Below are 24,915 nucleotides of genomic sequence, written 5' to 3' on the forward strand. Positions count from 1 at the left end.
TTCCTGTCACAGGCAACTCACAGTCCTGACCAGCGACTGCCCTTCTAGACTGTGGTTCTTGGTCAGCAGAATCCAGACCTTTCTCATCTGTGTGCCCACACAGTATTTCACATGAAGTAGGTGTTCAAGGCAAACTGACTGAAGGGAGGTATGAGAAACCTCACCTCTCTCCTGCCTTTGGCTCCAATACCCAACTGATAACCAAGCATTTCAAACCTCCCTTCTCTTCCCTTCCCCTTATTTCTTTATTTCGGGCTTTATCTCTTGAGTGGATGACCACATCAGCCTCCTAGCTGGCCTCCCTGCCTCCAGTCTCACTCTCATTCATCCTGCTCATAGCTCCCGGTGATCCCTCTGAAACTTCAGTGCTTAAAACCCTCCAAGGTCCCCATTGCTACAGGAGAAGGTGGCCCAAACTCCACTCCAGGCCCTCCAAGATCCATCCCTGTCACTTCTGCAGCCTTGTCTCCCACCAGATGTTAGAGTTTGAGTGTTTGTGTCCCCGTGAAAAGTGCTATGCTCAAATCCTAATGCCCACGGTGATGGTAACAGGAGGTGGAGAAGTGATTCCATTTGGGGAGGGGAGCCCTCCTGATAGGGATCAGTGTCCTTATAAGAGAGACCCCCCCCAGAGGAGTTCCCTTCATAGCTTGGAGGTTAACAAACCCAACTAGGATCCATGAGGATGTGGGCTCGACCCCTGGCCTTGCTCAGCGGGTTAAGGATCCAGCGTTGCCATGAGCTCTGGTGTAAGTCTCAGATGCAGCTCGGATCTGGTGTTGCTGTGGCTGTGGTGTAGGTTGGCAGCTGTCGCTCCGATTCGACCCCTAGCCTGGGAACCTCCATATGCCAAAGGGGCAGCCTTAAAAAAAGCAAATAAAATAAAATAGACCCCAGAGAGCTCCTCACCCCTTCCATCAGAGGAGCACAAAGCAGGAAGAACAACCTAGAAGAGGGCTCTAGCCAGAAGCCGACCATGCTGATGCCCTGATCTCGGACTTCCAGCCTCCAGGATAGTGAGAAAGAAGTGTCTGCTGCGCATAAGCCACCCAGCGTGGGGTCCTTTGTCACAGCAGCCCGGGCTGACTACGACACCATACCCGGTGCATCCACACCCAACCTCTGCTCCCAAATGCTGACCTTGCTCAGGCTACTCCTCCTGCCTGGAATGCCACCCCTACCGCACCCCCAAGTCCACCCCAAATGACAGCTCACCTTCTGCCCCACTGAGTGCCACCTCCTCTATGGTGATACAGATACAACCTGGTATAACCAACCATTCTTCCCGTGGGCCCTAGTCTACACTCTACATATTCCTGCCCCACCACTTCTCCTGATTTTAAAAAAAAAATTTATTATTGTTATTTACAATGTTCTGTCCATTCCTGCTATACAGCAGAGTAACCCAGTTATATATACACATATATTCCTATTTTTCTTTACTTTTTTTCCATTTCTTATACTTATTTGTTCACCCCCGTTTGCTCCACTAGACTGCAGGCTCCTTAAAGGCACTGACCTTATCATGTTCCCCTTTCTGCAACCTGGCGCACAGTGGGCACTCAGCAAGCACTGGCGGGCTGAAGAAATGACAAGCCTCATGGTGCCTAACAAAGTACAGAGTGCTCTGCAAACACAAGGTGAGGAGGGATTGCTTTTCCTGGCTAGATCCCAACTCATATGGATTCAGTGACCTTGCCCTCTGCCAAGCTGGGGTGTGAACAGGTCCAAAGGTCGGGGTGCCTCGGCCTGGGGAAAGGCAGGCACGGACCATGAAGGCCCTGGCTCAAGACAGAGTCTCGGTCACCCGGGTCACCAAGTGTCACTGTGGCTCCTGCCAAATGACTCATGACCAGGAGAGGACTGAAGGGGGAGGGGGAACACAGAGGAGGGCGCTGGAGGAGATGCAGCGAGAAGGCGGAGAAGGCAGGCCTTCCGCTCACCACTGGTGCTGGTCCAGCCCCTCCTCTCCAGCCCGGTGGCCTGTGCACCCTGAAGACTGGTGGGACACAGACATTCTTCAGGGGCCTGGAAGCCAAGCGCAGATGGCAGGAGGCCACAACCAACTCCGGAAGACACAGACAGGGTCTGTTTTAACAGATCCTCATTCCACCACCCTCCTGCCCCACCTCTGGAGCGCAGAACTGGGATGATGCCAGCTGCCTGGCAGGTTCAGGCGGCCAGTTCCAAGGCGGTGGGCTGGCCACCCGGAGGTGGTGAATTCAGGAATATCTGTCTGTGGGGCCGGCATCTTCTCTGTGCTTCACTGTTCCTTCTGCTCCTAGGAGGGGCCTCACCACCATGCGTCTCCCCGAATTCCAAATCCTATCCTCCTTTAAAGCCCACAGCAAAACCACCTCCCCTCTGAAGGTTTCTTAAAACATCAGAACCAGCAGAACATTTAGCTGTGTCTTCTCTGCGTGTGCCTTTCCCCTATGTCTTAACCATCCTCTCCACCCACTTCTGGTTGGTCTCTGCACCCAGGGGGAGCAAGGCCTGGTGTTTAGTGAAAGGACGGACACAGAGACGAGCACACTCATTCTCGCATGCTGAAGTAGAGTTCCGGGGTTTCCCCTTGCCAACTAAAAAAATGGTTCTTGCAAACAAATTGTGGCATATTTATGCAATGAAACATACTTAGAAATAATCAGCAGGGAGTTCCCGTCGTGGCACAGTGGTTAACGAATCGACTAGGAACCATGAGGTTGCGGGTTCGATCCCTGCCCTTGCTCAGTGGGTTAATGATCTGGCGTTGCCCTGAGATGTGGCGTGGGTCACAGACGCGGCTCGGATCCCGCGTTGCTGTGGCTCTGGTGTAGGCCGGCAGCTACAGCTCCAATTAGACCCCTAGTCTGGGAACCTCCCATATGCCACAGAAGCAGCCCAAGAAATGGCAAAAAGACAAAGAAAAAAGAAAAAAAGAAATAATCAGCAGACTGTGGAGCAATGGGATCAGCTGCATCTCTGCAGCACCAAGGACGCAGGTTCGACCCCCGGCCCAGTACAGTGGGTTAAAGCATCCAGCACTGCCACAGCTGTGGCATAGTCACAACTGCATTTTGGATCTGATCCCTGGCCCTGGAATTCCAGATGTGCTGGGCAGCCAAAGAAGAAAAAAAAAAAAAAAAAAAAAAATCAAAAAGACCAACTCCTGATATAATACAACATGGATGAATCTCTTAAAAATTACACTGTATAGAAGAAGCCAGACATACATCAAAAAGTACATGCTGTATATTTCAGTCAGGTGACTTTTTTTTTTTTTTTTTTTTGGTCTTTTTAGGGCCGCATCCAAGGCCTATGGAGGTTCCCAGGCTAGGGGGTCGAATCAGAGCTATAGCTGCTGGCCACAGCCACAGCCACGCCAGATCCGAGCTGCGTCTGTGACCTACACCACAGCTCACGGCAACGCCGGATCCTTAACCCACTGAGTGAGGCCAGGGATCAAACCCACAACCTCATGGTTCCTCGTTGGATTCGTTTCCACTGCGCCATGACAGGAACTCCAGATGACATTTTTTTAAAGGAGTAAAATTATGACCTATATTAGTAGAAACCCCCCAACCACTGCCTGGGGTCGGGGAGAAATCAGGTGGGAAAGGACCTGAGGGAATTTTCTGGGGTGATGGAAATGTCCTTTGTCTTTATTGGGGTTTTGGTTCCAAAGGTATTTATACTTGCCTCACTCATCAAACTATACACTGATATTCTATGCGCCTCACAGTGTGAACATGTATCTAAAAACAACAGGTATGATGCCTTTTTTTAAAGGAAGCAGGTGTAATTCCAGGGAACTAATAATGACCAAAGTAAAGGGTGACAGTCATTGAGGCGGTCCTCTGGGAAATAATTTCCAGTATACCTCAGGCCAAAAAGCTTCCTGGCCTGGCAATGGCTCTTCTTGTGAGGGTCACAGCCCAGTCACCCAGCTCTGCTCATAAAAGGGGGGCTTCTGTGCCTTATACTTGCTCTTTGATTCATATGAAGATCCATTTCCTGTCCACAAATATCTGGTTGGGAAGCCCACTGGGCACTCCAACCTTGGGTTCCTTCACCATCTGCCCCGTGTGTTTCTGCACAAGTGGCCAGACCATAGCACTAGATCCAAGAGGGAGACAGGCTGCCCCTGAGCTCAGCCCAAAGGATCCCCAGTGGGTGCAACACAGCCCCTGTCCAGTGGGCAGGAAGCCAGGGGCTGCCAGGGAGCACCGGGCACTGCCTCCTGGTTCCCACTGACAGAGGGGCCTTTCAGTGAAAGCACCCAGCTCGACAAACCAAGCGAGGTCCCCTTTCAAGAGGAGCGCTTGCTTGTTCATTAACGCTAAACTTTCGGTTTGGAGGCAAGCTGATCCTGGCACGGCCCCGGCTCAACAGCCAGGCGGGTCCGGGCCCCATCTGTCTGAATGACTCATCACATCCCAGACAGCAGCCCTTCCAAGAAGTCCCGCCCTTGGAGCCCCGGCCCTGGACGCGGAGATGGAGAGCACGATGCTTCCTTGGCAATGGAACTTTCCAAACGGGTGGACCCCTCCCTCCTGCCTACCCAGCTGATCCAAGAGCACAGGGCACCCGAGAGGGCTACGCCCAGAGTTGGGTACCCTGAGGTGGGGGATGGGGGGAGGAAGAAGTGCAAGTCATGGCTCAGCCCTCAGGGAGGAAGCCTCAGGGCAGGTTGGGAAGAAGCCTCATAAATTGCACTTAAAAGCGGGCAACGGTGGGAACATAAAATGGTGCAGCTGCTGTGGAAAACGGTCTGGCTGTTCCTCAAAAGATTAAAAACAGAATTCCCATATGATCCAGGAACTCCGCTTCTGGAGACATATGAAAGAGAACTGAAAAGAGGCGCTAGAAGAGATATGTGTGTGCCCATGTTCAAAGCAGCGTTACTCAGGAGAGCAAAAAGGCAGAAGCAACCGAAGTGTCCGCTGATGGATGAATAGAGAAAATATATACACACAATGGAATATTAGACAGCCTTGAAGGAAATCCTGCCATATGCCACAACATCGATGAACTAAAGGTCATGATGCTAAGTGAAATAAGCTATCCACAAAAGACAAAGTCTGCATGATTCTAGTTCTATGAGGTCCCTAGAATAGACAAACGCATAGAGATAGAAAGGAGAATGGGGACTGCCAGGGGCTGGGGGAGGGGAACAGGGAGCTGTTTACCGGGTATGGAGTTTGAGTTTTACAAGCTAAAGTGTTCTGAAGACCAGCTGCACAGCAATGTGAAATGTTCCATAGTAATTAATACTACTGAACTGTACACTCACAAATGGTTAAGGAAGAATTCCCATTGTGGCTCAGTGGTAACATCCCCAATTGGTATCCATGAGGACATGGGTTCAATCCCTGGCCTCAAGCAGTGGGTTAAGGATCGGGCATTGCCGTGAGCTGTGGTGTAAGCCGGCAGCTCCGATTCAACCCCTAGCCTGGGAATTTCCATAAGCTGCAGGTGTGTCTCTAAAAAGCAAAAGAAAAAGGTTAACATGTTTTTTTTCTTTCTTTTCTAGCTACCCCATAGCAATATGGAGTTCCTGGGCCAGGGATCAGATCCAAGCCACACATGTGGGGTACACCAGAGCTGTGGCAATGCCGGATCCTTTAACCCACTGTGACTGGCAGGGGATAGAATCTGTGTCCTGGTGCTGCAGAGACGCCACCAATCCTGTTGTGCCACAGCAGGAGCACCAAGATAATAAATTTTGTTATGTATATTTTACCATGGTTAAAAAATGTTTTAATGGTTAAGATGCTAAATTATATGTCATATTTTACCAATTGAAAAAAATTAAAGACGAGTTCCCATTGTGGCCCAGCAGAAACAAATTCGACTAGTATCCATGAGGTTGCGGGTTCGATCTCTGGCCTCGCTCAGTGGATCAAAGATCTGGCATTGCTGCGAGCTGTGGAGTGGGTCACAGACACAGTTCAGATCCCGCACTCCCGTGGCTGTGTGTAGACTGGCAGCTACAGCTCCGATTTGACCCCTAGCCTGGGAACTTCCATTTGCCTTGGGTATGGGCCTAAAAAGACAAAAAAAAAAAAAAAAAAAAAAAGGCAAAGAGTTATGATGGATGGACCTAGAGATTATCATACTACGTGAAGTCATTCAGGGAAAGACAAATATCATATGATATCACTTATATGTGGAATCTAAGAGAGAATGATACAAATGAACTTTTTATAAAACAGAAACGGATTCACAGACATAGAAAACAAACTTAAGGTTACCAAAAAGGAGAGGTGCAGGGGAGGGATAAATTAAGAACTTGGGAGTAACACATACACACTACTCTATACAAAAAAAAAAAAAAAAAAAAGATAAATGGGAGTTCCCATTGTGGCTCAGTGGGTTAAGAATCTGACTGCAATGGTTCCGGTCACAGTGGAGGTGTGAGTTTGATCCCCCCTCCAGTGCAGTGGGTTAAAGGATCTGGCATTGCCACAGCTGTGGCCTAGGTTGCAGCTGCAGCTCAGAGTCAATCCCTAGCCAGGAACCTCTATATGCCATGGATGAGGCCATTAAAAAAAAAAAAAAAAAGATAAAGCAAAGACCTACTGCATAGCACAGGGAACTATACTCATATATTCTGTAATAATCAATATGAGAAAAGAATCTAAAAAAGAATACATATGTAGGAGTTCCCATCATTGGAACCTCCATACGCCACGGGGCAGTCCTAAAAAGCAAAAAAAAAAAAAAAAAAGAACATATATGTAAATGAATCACTTTGCTGAACACCTGAAACTAACACAACATTGTATACAACTATACTTCAATAAAAAAAAATTTTTTTAAATTAAAAAAGTTATATGATTTAAAATATAAGACTGTATAAACTTATTTTTACTTAAAACATATAAACGTGTAGGAAAAAAGACTGGAAAGATATACCTCAAAATGCTTAGAGAGATCTCAGTTTCCCCAACTGCAAAATGGGATCACTAACACACGCCCACCTCATAGAGTGGCTATGAAAATTAAATTAGATGTTATTATAAAGAACAGAACATATGCTCAGAAAAGTTTTCAAGTGATGCTCACGATGACTTCTTAGGTAGAGGTTTAGCCCTTCCCTACCTAGAAGGACAACTGAGAACTCTAATTCAAGGGGAAAAGGTTCCATCCAACGCCCCTCAGCTAGGGAGTTCCTGTTGTGGCTCAGCAGTTATGAACCTGACTAGTATCCATGAGGATGCGGGTCCGATCCCTGGCCTCGCTCAGTGGGTTAAGGACCTGGCGTTTCTCTGAACTGTGGTGTAGGTCGCAGGCACAGCTTGGATCTTGCATTGCTATGGCTGTGGTGTAGGCCGGCAGCTGCATCTTCGATTTGACCCCTAGCCTGGGAACTTATATATGCCACAAGTGCGGCCCTAAAAACCAATAAATACGTAAATAAATAAATAAAAGCACCAACTAGATCCAAGTCTTCTGGCTTCAAAATGATCCGTTCTCTCGCCCAGATTCCAGGCATCTTTCTTTACCCCCAGTGACCCACCAGGAGTTCCCAAATCCCAGGCTTCTTGGCCAGCCTGCCATGGTTCCCCTTTCATGTATCTGAGGGCTGAATTACAGCTGTCTACACTGGCAGAGGATGGGCCCTAGTGTTGGTGCTGGTTTCTCAAATGCACCCTCAAAGCCCAGTTCCCACCAATTTCTCTCTTTCTCTCTGCAGCAGCCTCCAAACGGCGGAGGAGAGGGCTCCCTCCCCTCCCACCCCATGGTCTCCTTCCAGCGACTCTGCCACCCTGGGTCGATTCACACACCCAGCCTCCTTCCAAGACACCCTGGCCGGCTTGTTCCTCTCCATCCGAGGCCAGCCTCTCACTCTGTGGACCACAGTCTGGCGCCAGTACAGCAGCAGCACCAGTGCTGACCTGCACCCCCACAAGGCAGACGGATGACGCCCCTTCGTGGAGGAAGCCAAAATAAACAGCCAATTCCTGCCATACCAGGACTAAAAAAAAAAAAAAAAAACAACCCAAACCAACTATCCCACCATATCCTGCCCTACCTCAGAGCAGCCTGGGGTTCTTTCTTTCATTTTCAAGAGTTTTCCTAAAGCCAGAAGATCCCAGGTGAGAAGAGAAGAGCTGGGGGTTGCACAGAGAGAAAGAACAAAAAAAAAAAAAGAGAAAAATCTGGAAGGGTGAGAAGAAGAGAATTTGAAGATCATAATTTGCAAAGCATAATTCTCACAGCTGCTTAATGATTTCTACGTTTTTATTTTTCACAGCACCTTCACAGTGTAGCATCTCGCTGCAGGATTTTGGGCGAACTGGGGTCATTTTACTCCACAGCCAGACCAACTTTTTCACTGTCAGCTGGCAGGCAAGCCTGCCCAGAGTGGCCTCCCTGGTGCTGGGCTGTGAGCAAGAGGAAAAGGGGTGAGCTAGCTCAAACACAGGGCAGCACGGGTTTTCAAGGGGCCCTCAGCATGACAAGCTCCCACTGAGGCAGCTAGGTCTGTCTACAGGGCTCAGGGCAGGACTCGTGGCTAAAGAAATGGGGGGGGTCATTCCCCACATAGTTACCACATTGAGTGAGCACCAGAGAAATAGAAGCAACACAGGCCAGAGGAGAGAAGGAAGCCATTCGCCAGAGAACAGCCCCCTGAGGGGTGGACAATAGCACCAGGGCTTTGGGGGCCGAAGGGGGCAAGCCTGAGACGTCAATAGAACAAGCCCTGAAGCATTCTGCACACCCGTCCATCAAAGTGGGGGATACCCTTAGGACTCAGCCAACAAAAAGAGACAGGAGTTCCATCATGGCTCAGCGTAACAAACCTGACTAATATCCATGAGGATGTGGGTTTGATCCCTGGCCTCGCTCAGTGGGTTACAGGATCCAGCATTGCCGTGAACTGTGGTATGGGCTGCAGACACAGCTTGGATCTGGCGTTGCTGTGGCTGTGGCATAGGGCGGCAGCTGCAGCTCTGATTCGACCCCTAGCTGGGAACTTCCATATGCCGGGGTATGGCTCTAAAAAGACAAAACGAAAGAAAGAAAGAGGACAGTTTATCTCCTGGATCCACAAAGACTTGGCCTAGTCTGGGGCCCAGAGCCCTCTGCTCCAGATGAACCCGACAGCATGCCGACTGACAGCTGAGTCTGGATTTTTAACAAGCTGTGTCGCACCTCACAGTGTGGCTACCGAGGGCCCAAGTTCTGGAATACCAGCAAAAGGGACACCCTGAGCCTTGCTTCTGGGCTCTCAATGCCCCCTATTTCCCCGTCCCTCTCAGGCACATCCCCTTTTAGCTCCAAAAAGGTGTGACTACACCCCACTCCAAACAGGCCCCATCATTTCCCCAGGGCATCCTCTGGATTTTTCTTTTATCTGGAGGACACCTCCACCACGCATTTGCAACCAATTACTCCTGAAGTTCAGCCTCCCCACTCAGCTCACCTGTGAAAGCCCCACAGCTGGCTGGGTCTCACTCGCTTCCCTCCCTGGAACACAGCAGGTCAGTCAAACAAGTACTGCCTGGGCATCAGGGATGAGCCCCAAAGCTAGAATCAGAGGGAGCCAAGTTCAAATCCTGACCCGGTCAATACTGGTATAACCTGAGGTGAGTCAATTCTGCCTGAGCTCTGGTGCTTCTGCCCTTCATACCTTTCACCTACTTTGGAAACAGGACCCCAGTTTTCCTTCAAGGAACCATTCCTCCAACTCAGTCCCCAAGATTCAAGTGAGGAAATCCCACCCCAGGCACCCACTCAGCAACCTAGATGCTGGTCACTGAAAGTGGGTCCAGGATGGGTATGAAACCGAGCCACTCTCTCCTTCTGAGGTTGTGAGTCTAGGCTGCAGGACCAGGTAAACCTGGAGCTGCTGAGAAAGACCTCAACATACAGAGCCCCTGGATCCAGCTATGCCTGATGCCACCTATCCCAACAACTTTCTAGTTACACAGGCCCATACATTTCCAGTCCTTCCCCCTTTTTTGTGCTGCTTTTCCAGCTAGTTAAGGCAGCATGTTTGTCATTACAATAAGTCTAGTTATACACAAACCAGTACCTAGAAGCATAATGTCAGAAAGACAGACAATTCTTGACATGCAGGATGGGCTGAGCGGAGGTCAGGTATGGGAGTGAGCATTTTTCCACTTCTAAGCCAAGCAATTCAAATTCCAGATCCATGGTGGCAGCTGCCAGTTGAAAGGCAGCCTATTTTGTCTTGAGGTGACGAGACCTTGGGCCACAGAGGCTGGAGCTTTGGGGTGTGTGGTAGAACATTTCAGGGTATTGGCCTATGTTGGGACCCACAGTAAGTCCTATGAAAAGGGGCAGTCCCTTTTCAGCAGCCCCTCTGAATGACACAGCTTTAAGCATTTTTGTTTTGTTTTGTTTTCTTTAGGGCTGCACCAGCAGCATATGGAGGTTCCCAGGCTAGGGGCCGAATCAGACCGTAGCTACCAGCCTACACCACAGCTCACAGCAATGCCAGGTCCTTAACCCACTGAGCAAGGCCAGGGATTGAACCTGCATCCTCATGGATGCTAGTCAGATTCGTTTCCACTGAGCCACGACAGGAATTCCAAGAGGCCCTTTTTGCCTGCAGACGACAACCAAAGACAGCTGAGAATAAAGTCAGACCGCTGGGGGTGGAAATTCTCTATTCTTGCTAAAGGCAGTGCTGGTGGAGGCAGGAAAACCAGACCCCATCAGGAGCTAAGGCTGGGGCTGGGGAAAGGCCTGATACCCCAGGACCCCTAAAAGCATTGCAGAGTGGCTCTCATGTGCGGCTAAATGGCCAGATGCAGCCGGGGGACAAAGGACATGTGTATCCCCAGCCTATCCCTTGCTCATCCATTAACCTGAGGGCTGAGAGGGGCCCCAGGGCTGGTGCCGAAGGACAGAAACTTCTCGGCCTGGATCCAGATCCAAGTACTGTGTTGACACAAACAATTAAACAGTCTTTGGCTCTAGTTTCTCATCATGGAGATGATCAGATGCCAAAACCTAAAGGCTTAGGACTAGCCAGACAGACCCCAAACAAGGCCTCACACCGCTCAGTGCACAGTCCTCCCAGGCGTGACACTCGTACTTGGAAGCAGGCAGCTGAGGAGCTGCAGCCCAGGGGGTTCACAAACAGCTCCCCCAGGTGTCAAAGCAGATCCACCCCCAGGACAGAACTGAGGGCAGCCACATGGCCGGGACACCACCACCAGGCAGCAAGTTCACCGTCCTGGCCCCACAAATCATAGCAGTAAGCTACAGAGTTCCCATCATGGTTCAGTGGTTAACAAACCCGACTAGGAACCATGAGGTTGTGGGTTCGATCCCTGGCCTCGCTCAGTAGGTTAAGGATCTGGCGTTGCCGTGAGCTGTGGTGTGGGTTGCAGATGCGGCTCAGATTCCAAGTTGCTGTGGTGGTGGTGTAGGCCAGCAGCTACAGCTCCGATTAGACCCGTAGCCTGGGAACCTCCATATGCTGTGGGTGTGGCCCTAGAAAAAAAAGGCAAAAAACACAGCAGTAAGCTGCAGACGGGCCCCCTCTGGGCATTTCCTGCTTTTTTCAGACAGACTTCCCTGACACTGTAGCCTGTGGATCCAGGGACCAGGCAGGAAAGAGTGGCACCAGGTGGCTTATGATTCATCAGTTCAGTGACAAATCACCATGTGCCACAGGCCTCCTCCAGAGCGGCTGCTTCTGCCAGAGTCACATCACACCAGTGGCAGGCTTTGCTCACCTGCCTGCTGCCCACCACCACCAAAGAGAAGGGACCTTAGCATGCCATTCTGGCATCCCCAGCAGGCGTTTCCTCAATTGACTGCTGGCAAATTTTACTTTCTCCTGTGGGAGCTGGGCCAGGGACCTGGAGGGGTACAATGACAAGATGCCAGCCCCCCATAGGAGACACTGACCTCCAACCAGGAAAGCCAGGCCAAGGTCCAAACGAGCTTGATGGAGGGAGAGAACGCTGTAGGCTGCAGCTACAACCAAGGGAGGCCTCCTGGTGGAGGAGGCACCTGAACTGTGTCTGAAGGAATGTTAGCACTATCTACGGCAGAGGAAAAAAAAAAAAAAGAGTTAGTGGCCCAAGAAAAGGTGAAGGGACAGTACTTTTTAGATGATGCTGGACACTGGGAGTGACCTCATTTATCTAGAACATAGGCTCCAGGAAGGGAGAAGAGGGAGAGAAGATTGGGGGTGTGGAAATCGGGGGACCTGGAGTTTTGTAGGGAGATAGGGCTGATGGCCACAGGGCATGGAATCAAATGAGCAGAGTTGGGCCCAGGGCTCCAGAGGGTGGGCAGCACCGCGGGCTGGCCTTTTGAGAAGGATCTTGACACCAAATTATTCTAGACTGTTTTTCATACAAAGCAAATAGAAGGTGTTGCCCCCCAAAACAACCAGGATGGTGGTAGGGTGATGCCATCAAAAACAAGAATTTATCAGAGTTCCCTTCGAGGCTCAGTGGTTAACGAAGCCAACTAGAATCCATGAGGATGTAGGTTCGATCCCTGGCCTCGCTCAGCAGGTTAAGGATCAGGCATTGCCATGAGCTACGGTCTAGGTCGCAGATGCAGCTTGGATCTTGTGTGGATGTGGCTGTGGCTTAGGCCAGTGGCTACAGCTCCAACTGGACCACCTAGCCTGGGAATATACATATGCCGTGGGTATGCCCTAAAATAGCAAAAAACACACAGATATTTATCTTCTGCACCTGGACTAAGCCAAGATCATTGCCTTTCCCAGGGCCGACATGCTTGGTCAGGGGCAGTGGGCTGGCAGAAGTCCCAGCAGGGCCATTGCAGGGCCTGGGGATGAGGTAGGAGAGGGGCAGACCTCCCATTCCAGACCAAGGAGATTGCTATTAATATATGAAAGCAAACTTTCTGAGCAACTCGGGCCCACCAACACCACTGCCCTGGGCTGCTCTTCACTAAGCAGATAGGAAGTGCAGGGCCTCACCGGGGGCTGCAGCTCCTACTTGCCCCTGGCTTAAGAGGCTGAAGTCCCCCATCTCCCCAAGGCCCACTTAGGGACCCCTCTGGGCTAACATCGGGGCAGAGAGCAGAATGACAGTGCCTAAAGGCATCGTCCCCCAGGCTCTGCAGTAAATGCCAGGAACCTGTCCTTTCTCAGGGCTCCCGTACCTCCTGTGCCCCCTTGTCTGTATGATTATGCAACTATAATCACCCTCTGCAGGGCTCCTCTGTCACAGGCAGGACACCAGCTTGGGAGACACACCACTGGCCACCAGTCCAAGCCCTGCTACTCACAGGCTACACGACCGTGGGCAGCCTCAGTTTCTCTATCCATAGAGTGGGCATAACAACTCCATCCCACTTGTAGACTAACTGAAGGTCAACCCATCAGCCAACAAATATTTATTAAATGAGAGTTCTGGGACAGTGTTTCTCATGCTGTAAGGTGCACAGACATCACCCAGTGGTGCTGTTAAAATGCAGATTCTGATTCACTAGGTCTGGTGAGGGGCCTGAGAGTCCACATTTCTAAGAAGCTCCTGGGTGGTGCATGTGATAATCCTGCACCCCTACATCCTCCCCCCAATCCATCAAACATGCAGCATCCAAGGGGAAGGGTCCACACTCCACATTTCTGGGTACACCATCAAAGTCTGGGACACCAGGGGAGCTTGGAAAATGGGGAAGGAGAGGCTGAATGGGGGATTCTGACAGGCAGGGCAAGGGCCCTCGGCTCTGCCCAGGGCTGGCAGGTGACTGCTAAGTGGCAGATCTATCACCTGGCAGCCAAGAGGAGCTGGAGGCACGACCTAGGGAGAAGTGGAGCTTCCTCTAAAGCCAAAGGCTCCAACAGGCTCCTGCTAGGTGCCTAAAAGCCAGTCCTCCACCCCTGTCAGGACCAGGTCAGTCTGAGCCCAGCTGTGATGCTGGGGGACAGTTCACTCAGACAGGGGAATGAAGCTGTTTGATTTTTCTCTCTTAGTGAAAAAAATCTGGAGTTCCCGTGGTGGAGCAGCGGTTAACGAATCCGACTAGGAACCATGAGGTTGTGGGTTCAGTCCCTGCCCTTGCTCAGTGGGTTAATGATCCAGCGTTGCCGTGAGCTGTGGTGTAGGTTGCAGACGCGGCTCGGATCCCGCGTTGCTGTGGCTCTGGCGTAGGCCAGTGGCTACAGCTCCGATTCAACCCCTAGCCTGGGAACCTCCATGTGCCGCGGGAGCGGCCCAAGAAATAGCAAAAAGACAAAAAACAACAACAAAAAAAAAAAAAAAAAAAGAAAAGAAAAGAAAAAATCTGTGGTTTTTATATTGTTTCTGAACAAGCTTGACATGGACACGATTTTCCCCTTAGAGAAGTTGGAGGGTCACGTATCCCCTTCCAATAGCCACCTATGAGCAGAGGAACCCACAGAGGAACTTCACGCAAGAGGAACCCACAGCTGCTCCAACTGCCTCCTCCTCAGCTCCCAGGAAGGTGTGTGAAGCCCTCCCTGAGAATCAGAACGCATCTTCTGGTCTAATCCGTGTCCTCTGACTTCAGAGCAAAGCCTAGTCCTTGTGAGTGACCCTCACAGGACACACTGCCAAGTCCCTCCGCTCCCAAGCGGAGAGCAGGTGAGCTGGGGGTGGTTTATGTCTCTTGGGGGTGAAGGGACCCAGGGCCTGCTCATCAGACATGCTCCCCACTGAGCCTCCAGGCCTGGCTGCTCAGGCCCCGCCCCCTCCCACTGCAAGGTACCAAGTGGAACCAGGGAGCAGAATCAACCAGAAGACAGTAAATAAGCTGAGATATAAGCCGAGTGCTGGGGGGCAGGCATGTCAGACTCTTGCAAGAGGCCGCCTGGTGTCTGAGAGCCTGAAAAAAGGTAGCTTAGGGATGGGGCATTCTGCTAATGGTCATCCCCAGTAAGTCACATTACTTTTATTTATTTATTTGCTTATTTATTTATTATTGCCTTTTAGGGCCATACCTGCGGCATATAGAAGATCCCAAGCTAGGGGTTGAATCAAGACCTGTAGCCGCCAGCCTACACCACAGCCACAGCAATGCGGGATCCGAGCCATGTCTGCGACCTACACCACAGCTCACGGCACCACTGGATCCTTAACCCACTGAGCGAGGCCAGGGATCAAACCCCTGCCCTCATGGATACTAGTCGGGTTTGTTATAGCTGAGCCACGATAGGAACTCCTTATTTCGCCAGCCTCTGTTTGCTCCTTGGTAACACACAAACCAGCCTACATCATTTCTATGATTCCTTTCAGTCTAGAGGTCCAAGCCGCACCATCACGGGGTGTTCATGAGCTCTGGCTGCCTGGGTTCACACCCTGGCTCTGCCACTTGCAGTATAATCAACAAGAGTCCCCTAACCTCTTTGCTCACAACTCCTCCCCTGTAACACGGGAATGAGAAACACCTACTCAGCAGGGGTACTGTGTGGACTGACTGAAGACGCGCCCCATGTGGAATGAGGGCTTATTCAAGACCAATCGTGATTATTCTGTGAACTCTGGCAAGCCACTGCCACCGTTCTTCTGAAGCACTGAATGTGTGTGTCTTGCCAAAGTCACATGCTATGGCTCTAAACTCCTGGGTGATGGGATTTGGAGATGGTGCCTTTGGGAGGTTATTAGGGTTATATGAGTTCATAGGTGTTTTACCATTTTTTTTTCTTTTTTCTTCTTTTTTTAGGGCCACACCTGCAGCATGTGGAAGTTCCGGGGTTAGGGGTCAAACTATAGCTGCAGCTGCCAGCCTACAGCTCCTGCAACACAGGATCCAAGCCATGTCTGCAACTTACACCACAGCCTGCAGTAATGCTGGATCCTTAACCCACTGAGCGAGGCCAGGGATCGAAGCTGCCTCCTCAAGGATACCAGTCAGATTCTTAACCTGCTGGGCCACAGTGGGAACTGTGGGATTAGTGGCTTTATAAGAAGGCAAAGAGAAAGGGATGGCTCCATGAGTACATACGAGGAAAGGCTAAGGGAGGACAGAGCAAGAAGGCGGCCATCTGCAACCCAAAGAGAGAGCCCTCACCAGACACCCATGCTGCTGGTAGACGGACCTGGGGTTTCCCAGCCTCCAGAACTGGGAGAAACAAATCCTATTGTTTAAGCCACCCAGTCTCTGATATTTTGTTATGGCGACCCAGCCGACTAAGACAAGCCCCATGCTCATAACTGGAGTCAAGACCAATGACCAGCCATCCCTCTCCCCTACTCTCTTCGTGGGGAGCCCCACCGGGTCCCCACAAACCCAGGAAAATCGACACCATGCACACCCTGGAGGCCACGTGCACAGTCTCAGGCACACGCAGGGTCAGCGAACCTCAGCATGCCAAGCAGCAGGGCGCAGGCACTGCAACAGGACAGGCAGGACAGGCAGAGAGGAGGCAGGCAAGTGGGAGGCTGCATGCAGTCAGTGGGAGCAGGGAGCGAGCACAGCCCATGACCGAGCAGCCCACGCTGGGGACACCCGGCTCCTTACCTCCCCTGTAGCACCTCTGGCCACCGGGCCTGGGTTCCCCCAAGAAGCTGGAGGCGTGCTGGAAAGAGTAGAGAGCAGGAGACAGGGAGCGGTAGGTACCGAGCCAGGTCTACAGGAAGAAGTGCTGGAAAGAAGCCCTAAGGAAGGGTGACTGGTTCGGGGAGTCCACAGCAGAAGTGTTCTCCAAGAGGCCCGAAAGACCCGGATATCTGACGAAGATCACCCCCAGGACTAGCCTGTGCCAGGGACACGGAGAAGGGGAAGAGGGAGCGAAGGGAGAAGCCCCCCACCCCTCGTCCCCAACAGGGACCCTCCCAGATAGGCATCTGGACGCCAGGTCTGTCCGGGGTGACACTCGGCAGTTTCCCAGGATGGCGTGAACGGTCAATGAGGAAAGGGACCCAAGACCCCGGGACAGACAAGCAGCTCTCAAGAAGCCCCACCGGCCATGGTCAAAGGAGCCTGTGCCCTGCACAGGTGTCACAGTCAACCCCCTGGGACCCAATGGCAAAAGGAGTGGGGGTGGGGACTCATCCTCCAAGGCCAGTGTCAGAGTAGAGGTTCCCATCCTGGCTCCAGCACAAATCTCTGGGAACCTTCGAGCAAGGTACATCTCTTCTCTGGGCCTCTGTTTCCCTGTATACAAGATGGGAGAAGGCCCCCAACTACAAGAGAAAAGGAGGTGACAAATACTCCACCAGTGGCAGACACCAGATCCCCACTGGGCCACACGTGTTTCTAGACTTTTCTCTGGGGGTTGGTTTGTCCTGGAATAGAGGGAGGATCAAACATCCAAGAGTCCTGGCAATAGTTTAGACAAAGGGGCTCCTGGGACCTCACTGCCACCAAAAGCCAGCCCCTCAGACTCTGTGATGCCAGGGTTCAAGGATCTAAGGACAAAAAAGCCTCAAGAACAGAGTATGGGATGGGGCTTTGACTGCCATGTAACACCTTCAGGGTCAGTTCAAGGGCACTCTTTCCCCAGGTGGGCATCCTCAGCCCCCACCATGAAATTCCTACATCACTGTCCCTGTGTTGCCTGGCTTCCCACTAGAGCACGAGACACCCTGGGAACTGGTTCTGACCTGCCCATCACTGGATTCCAGCATTGCCTCCCTGGGCCGCTCACAGCAGGTGCCTAGCAAATACCTGAGGAGGGACAGGCCACTCCATGCCATGGAGCACCTGATCTATAGCCAAGGTCAGTCACTAGCGCCAGCCTGATGACAGGTGGCACATTTTTAAGCCTCTCTCCACCTGGTTACATAACTGATCCCTCTTGGTCACAGTAACCCCGTAAGGGCAGGCGTTACAACTCTGCCTTAGAGATAACTGAGGCCAAGACAGGTGAAGGTGGGTAACTAGCTGTCGACAGAGCCAGGGCAAGAACCCGTATCTTCTGACTTGATTCAGACCTAGTGCCTGCCCTCACCCAGTATGTGCTGGTGTGGCTGGGCACCCTGGCATCCACGTGGCTGGTCAGTGCCCGGGGCACTCACAGAGGTTAAGTATCTTAAACACCTGCCTTGAAGGCCCACCCTCAACACAGCACAGCTGCCCTGCAGCTGCCACCTACTCCCGGCACATGCGGGCCGGAGTGTAACCAGCTAGGTACAGTGGAGAGGAGCTCTGGCCGGCTCCCACACCTACCTTTGATGACAAAGGCCTCCGCCAGCAGCCGCATCTGATACAGAGGTTTGTTCTCCATGGACATGTCATCAATCCCAGCCCTCGCATACATGCTGATGGCATCTCGGTACGAGCCTTCCACGTAATGCAGCTTGCCCAGGATCAGCATGGCCTCACACATGTACTGTGGCTGAAAGGACAGGACCATGTCAGCAGGCTCCTGTCCCAAAGTCCTTGGCTCCACCCCCACTGGGTACCCGAGGATGAAGGGCCCCCTCACTGAACCATGGTGATCTTGCCTAAGACCCTCCTCAGAACTGTCTTCGTCCTCCAAGAAGCCTTCCCAACCCTCAAACACACGGACGGCTCCCCTGTCTCCACACCCGCAGTCAATGGCCCTCACCATGCGTCTTAGTGAGATTCTTTTTTTTTTTTTTTTCTTTCTCTTTTAGGGCCACACTCACAGCATATGGAACATCCCAGGCTAGGGGGTCCAATTGGAGCTACAGCTGCCAGCCACAGCACTGAGGGATCCGAGCCACAGCTGCAACCTACACCACAGCTCATGGCAACACCAGATCCTTAACCCACTGAGTGAGTCAGGGATCGAACCCACATCCTCGTGGATACTAATTGGGTTCTTAACCCACTGAGCCACATTGGGAACTCCTTAGTGACATTCTTACACAAGTCCCAGATTGCTCTGTGTGTATGCGTTTCAGGCCCCCAACTAGACTATAGGTTGTTTGCACACTGGGTCCTGACGCCTCTCTCCTGAGGCTCCCAGAAGTTTTGGCCCAAGGCTGGTGCTCAGGAGTTTGGGCACTTTTTTGGGGGGGAGTGGGGGGGGGGGGCAAACCGGCAGCATATGGAGGTTCTCAGGCCAGGGGTTGAATCAGCCCTGTAGCCACAGGCCTATGCCAGAGCCACAGCAATGCAGAATCGAAGCCGCATCTACAACCTACACCACAGCTCACGGCAATGCCAGATCTTTAACCCACTGAGCGAGACCAGGGATCGAACCCACAACCTCATGGCTCCTAGTCGGATTTGTTTCTGCTGCACCACAGCAGGAACTCCTGGGCACTTGTTCTTAACACAAGTGGGGAGTCAGGGACCAAGCCAGGTTCTAAGGGGCCCAAAGCATATACAGTTTGAGGGCTCCTCCATATGCACATATGTGTACAAATATACGATTGGGTGAAAGGCCTTGGAAAGAGTCCTGCAGGTGAGGGGCCTAAAGCTGAAGCCCCCACCGCCCGCCACAGCAGCAGGACCCTGTGGAGACATGGCCACAGCAGCCATGGACAGGGCACAAGAGGAGAGTGAAGGCCTGGGAGGCCACTGTCCACATCTTATCAGAATCAAGCACCTGCATTCAAACATGGTTTCTCTTCTCTACTTTCTCAAGTGCTGCTTACACCCAAATCTCTACCTGGTACAAGGAAACTCAGGGCCTCCCTCAGGCCCCATAGGGGGGGTCTGGTCAGCCCTGGCCAAGAGTTCTAGCCTTGAACATGGACCCAGACTTGCCCTAAAATCTCCCACCTTCTGAGGCCAGTTTTTCTAGCCCTCCGTCTCTGTTTCTGGGCTCAGCTGGCCTAACACCCCTTTGGCCAGGCTCTGGGCACCACCCCCGCCACACAGCATCTATTCTGTCCAACAAGCTCCTAGGAGATGCCATGCCGGTCCCCACCCCTGGCCTCTGTCACCAACAGGAAGGTGCTGCCCTGACTCCCTGAAGAGAGATGAGAGACCAGGGTACCTGTGACCCCAGGGGAAGGGTCTACAACTCCCTGTCATCTCCCACCCTCTCAGAAGCCCATGAAGAGAAATGCAGCGAAGGCAAACTCCCCTTCCTCGCTGAATATGAACCAGTCTTTGCTGTTTGTAAATAGATATGCTTCCTTTGCCTCTGCTCAGACAAGCCCCCCTCTGGAACCCTTCCCCTTGGTCTATCCAGCCCTTCTGCCATCCTTTGGAGCCTTGCTCAGGCCCACCTCCTCCTAGAAGCCTCCCTTACTATCACAGAGTTCCCTTCTGGGGTCTCTACCAAGGGGGCCCACTGGGGCTCCGCACGCCTGACCTGCTGACCAGTGATTCCCTCTCAAAGGTTGAGTGTTTCCAGGGTACATGCTAGTCTCCCCAATGAGGCCATCCTACGCCCTGGAACAGGGCCACAGACCACACACACACACACACACACACACACACACACACACACACACCCCTGGGGCATATGGTCCACGGTCCCTCCAAGCTGGGGAACACCTCTGCTGTCCCTGCTCTGGCCTGGTTTTCCCCATCGCTGAGAGTGAGATAATAACAGCCACCCCTCACCTCCCAGCAATGCCAAGAGCATTATTAGGTCAAAGTCCAGAAAAGAGCTTTGAACTTCTCTTTAGAAAGGAGCTAGATAAACACAGGCCCAGTGAGTAATTATTATTATTATCCTGTTCTACTGTAAAGGGGGGAAAGGGCAGCTAAGCCCAGGACACATTTCAGGACTAGATGACAGGGTGTAGCCTGCAGTGGTTTCTGGTGGACCAATGACACTTGACAACAGAGCTTCCACCAAGCTTAGTGAAAAATTAAGGACCAGTGGTGGATGTTTCATAAAGCTAAATTTATACTATTTAAAAAGCTGCCCTTGATTCTTTTTTTTTTTTTTTTTTGCCTTTTTATAGCTGCTCCTGCAGCATTTGGAGGTTCCCAGGCTAGGGGTCAAATCAGAGCTACAGCTGCCGGCCACGGCCACAGCCACAGCCACGCAGGATCCAAGCTGCGTCTGAGACCTACACCACAGCTCACGGCAATGCAGGATCTTTAACCCACTGAGCGAGGCCAGGGATCGAACCGTGGTCCTCATGGATGCTAGTCAGATTCGTTTTCACTGAGCCACGATGGGAACACCACCGCCCTTGATTCTTAAGCATATCTATCTTGCATTTTGGCATTAAGATGTTTTTTCTTTTAGGGAGCAATGGTAACAGAAGACAGTATGGTTTTGCTGTTGTGTTTTTTTGGCTTTGTTAATGTCCTCACTGGGCAGAATGAAAACCTGGCTACCTTCAGCAGGACCCATACATCTGAACTTGAACCTGGCCTCTCAATCCAACAGTCAGGGAACGACAGAGCCCTGGCTGCGTGGAAGGATGGCGTGCAGGAAGTCACTTGGCCTGGGGAAGAGTCTCTCAGCTGGGTGGGTCAGGCGTGTCACCTAGTCTTTTTGTGCCTCATTGTTTCTGTCAATAAATGGGGAACAATGACCTCATGTGGATACCCAGGTAAGAGGAGGAAGCGATGAGGAAATACTTGACAGGTGCAAAACTGAGGCCTGTAAAAGCAGGGGTGTCAGCATCACCACCAACATTGGTCCAAGTTTCTCAGTCATTTTATTTCTACTCCAGTTCAAGGGAGGCAGCCCCGAGAAGTGGCAAAGAGCATGAGAACTTGGACGTGAAAGCATGCAGGCCTGCGTTTAAGACCTGCACTGCAGGAGTTCCCATCATGGTGCAGCAAAAACAAGTCTGACTAGGAACTGTGAGGTTGTGGGTTCGATCCAGGGGATTAAGGATCTGGTGTTGCTATGAGCTGTGGTGTAGGTCACAGACACGGCTTGGATTCTGCACTGCTGTGGCTTTGAGGTAGGCTGGCAGCTGCAGCTCTGATTCAACCCCTAACCTGGGAACCACCATATGCCATGGGTGCAGCCCTAAAAAGCAAAAAAAAGAAAAAGACCTTCACTGCGGTCCTTGTCCTTGGCTAAGTGACTAACATCTCCTGGGTCTCAGTTTCCTCATCTGGAAAATGGGGATAATAGTAAATACCATTGCTGAAGGTTACTGTAAGGCAGCAATAAGATGGTGCAAGGCCTGGCACTTACTGGTTAACAGAAGTTATGACAAATGGCTCCTTTTCACTAGCCTCCAAAGCCCTGAGCTGTACAGGATCTCAGAGGTGACCAAGTGTAGAAGGTTCCACACTACTCTGAAGAGGTGCCCCAGGACCCACCTCTCTTCATCCTATCAGAACTACTTGGGATATATGGGAATCCACCTGAGTTTGTTTTTTTGTTTTTTTGTTTTTAATGGCCACACCTGCAGCACATGGAAGTTCCCAGGCTAAGGGCCGAATTGGAGCTGCAGCTGCCGGCCTATGCCACAGCCACAGCAACACTGGAATGAGCTGCATCTGCAGCCTACATCGCAGCTTATAGCAATGCTGGATCATTAACCCACTGAGCAAAGGATGGAACTCATATCCTCATGGATACTAGTTGGGTTCTTTTTTTTTTTTTTAACATTTTTTTTTTTTTTGTCTTTTGTCTTTTTTGTTGTTGTTGTTGTTGCTATTTCTTGGGCCGCTCCCGCGGCATATGGAGGTTCCCAGGCTAGGGGTCGAATCGGAACTGTAGCCACCGGCCTACGCCAGAGCCACAGCAACGCAGGATCCGAGCCGTGTCTGCAACCTACACCACAGCTCACGGCAACGCCGGATCGTTAACCCACTGAGCAAGGGCAGGGATCGAACCCGCAACCTCATGGTTCCTAGTCGGATTCGTTAACCACTGCGCCACGATGGGAACTCCCTAGTTGGGTTCTTAACCCACGGAGCCATGACAAGAACTCCTAATTAGTGAATTATTTTTACAATAAGCCTGAGTCATTTTTATTTTAAAAAGAATTTTTAAATATTTCATAGAGTTTTCTCGGAGTTCCTGTTGTGGTGCAGCAGAAACAAACCTGACTAGGAACCATGAGGTTGCAAGTTCGATCCCTGGCCTGGCTCCGTGGGTTAAGGATCTGGCGTGGCTGTGGCTGTGGTGTAGGCCAGCAGCTGTAGCTCTGATTTGACCCATAGCCTGGGAACCTCCATATGCCACGGGTGTGAAAAGGAAAAAGAAAAAATATTTAATAGAGCATTCTGAAAACCCAATTAAAAGGGTCTTGGTGGGAAAAGCCTGGGACCCACCAATCAAGTCTAACCATTTTCACTGGCAGATGAAGAGATCAAGGAACAGGCTCAGGGTCAAGCAGCTATTTTAATCCAAGACAAAACCTCCCAGAGCTACAATAATCCCCGTCAAGAAATCTAAAGGCAGTAACCTTAAACTTCCAGTACACTCTCCCCACAATGCTTACAGACAATGCCCCTCGCGTCTTGGCCTGGTGTTCGGAGTCACTCTCTGGCCCAATGTCCCTTCATACCTAGTTACACACCATTCCCTTCCCCTCCTACTAACTGACATACTTTAAGGAAATTCTTCTAGGAGGAACTCTTGGATTACACACCACTTCCATGGCTTGGAATATTCATACCACGACCCCCTTCAAGGTTCAGCTCCCCAAAGGGTCCAATCACCCCTAGCTGACTCCCAACTTCACCCCTAGGGAGTCCCCTTGGACTCCCCTCCCCATACAGGCTACTCCTGTGCCATGTGTCACGGTCCGCCTTGGACAATCTGGCAATAGGACTATCTTCTCAGTAGCCCCGCAACCTCCCTGAGGGGAGGGTCCCTGCGGGCCTCATTTTTATTGCCCTCAAAGTACATAACACAATGCCTTGCACATAGTAGGTTGCAACAAAATATTTAAGTCAGGAAGTGCATTACTTTGGAGTATCTCTTGAAAAATTAGGTCCTCTTTGGATGTCTAATGATATACCTATACTTTTTTTTTTTTTGGCTTTTTAGGGCCACACTCATGGCATATGGAGGTTCCCAGGCTAGAAGTCTCATTGGAGCTACAGCTGCTGGCCTACACCACAGCAACTGGGAATCCAAGCAGTGTCTGTGACCTACACCACAGCTTACAGCAACGCCAGATCCTTAACCCACTCATCGAGGCCAGGGATCAAACCCAAAACCTCATGATTCCTAGTCAGATTGTTTCCTCTGCACCATGATGGTAACTCCATACCTATAGTTCTATTATAGCTCAGGATACAGTGTAAACCAGCATAGTCTCAAACGTCAATGTGCATGAGAATCATCAAGAGAGCCGATTAAAATGCAGATTCTGATGCAGATTTTGCATTCCTAACCAGCTCCTAGATGATGCCCACACTGCAGGAGGGTGGACAGTGCTCTGAGCCATAAAGGTCTAGAGAAAATCGTGATAATACTTCTCTCTATACTGCCCCTTGGTGTCTTGCATACAGTGGGTGCTCAATAAATGCACATGGACTCAAAACTGGCTGCCATGTTATGGAGTGCTTCGCTGCTGGCCCACTCAGCATGCGTATCTGTTTCCAGCTAGATCCCAGGTTCCCTGAGGTTTTATTTCCCTGAGACCCTCAAAGAGACCAAAGGATCAGGCACAAACTAGGAAAACCAAACACTGTGTAACAGAAATCTAACTTGGGCCACAAATATAAGCGAAAAATAATGTAGACTTTTTCTAATAAAAATTTCTAGTCACATTAAAAAAGGTAAAAGTAGAAGTGTCCATGGTGGCTCCATTGAATCGACGAACCCAACTAGTATCCATGAGGATGGGGGTTCGATCCCTGGCCTCACTCAGTGGGTTAAGGATCCAGCATTGTGGTGAGCTGTGGTGTACCTCAAAGACGCAGCTGGGATCTGGCATTGCTGTGGCTGTGGCACAGGCTGGCAGGGGCAGCTCTGATTTAGCCCCTAGCCTAGGAACCTCCAATATGCTGCACTGCAGCCCACTCCCCCCCCCAAAAAAAGGTAAAAGTAGGTAAAATTAATTTTAACAACATATTTAATATAGCCAAAAATTTCATTTGAACATGTAATCAATATAAATAATTAATCTTTCACATTTTGCGTTTTGTGCTAAGGCCTTGAAATCCCATGTATGTTTTACTAAACTCACAGCCCATCTG

At 51.0% G+C, this 24,915-nt stretch overlaps 1 protein-coding gene across 4 annotated transcripts in view; it reads right to left on the reverse strand.

Annotated features, from left to right (window-relative positions):
- Positions 1–24,915, reverse strand: part of TTC7A (tetratricopeptide repeat domain 7A) — a 134,360-nt gene that overhangs the window by 99,033 nt on the left and 10,412 nt on the right. For 3 of the 4 annotated variants that reach the window (XM_021087552.1, XM_021087550.1, XM_021087551.1), the window contains exon 3: positions 18,085–18,253. In XM_021087552.1, coding sequence (XP_020943211.1) covers positions 18,085–18,253 — 169 coding nt within the window. Of the gene's footprint in view, positions 1–16,434; positions 18,254–24,915 lie in introns of all 4 variants that reach the window. The other variant, XM_021087553.1, reaches the window with a different exon arrangement.

Source organism: Sus scrofa, chromosome 3 (assembly GCF_000003025.6).
Source record: "Sus scrofa isolate TJ Tabasco breed Duroc chromosome 3, Sscrofa11.1, whole genome shotgun sequence".
Lineage (NCBI taxonomy): Eukaryota > Metazoa > Chordata > Mammalia > Artiodactyla > Suidae > Sus > Sus scrofa.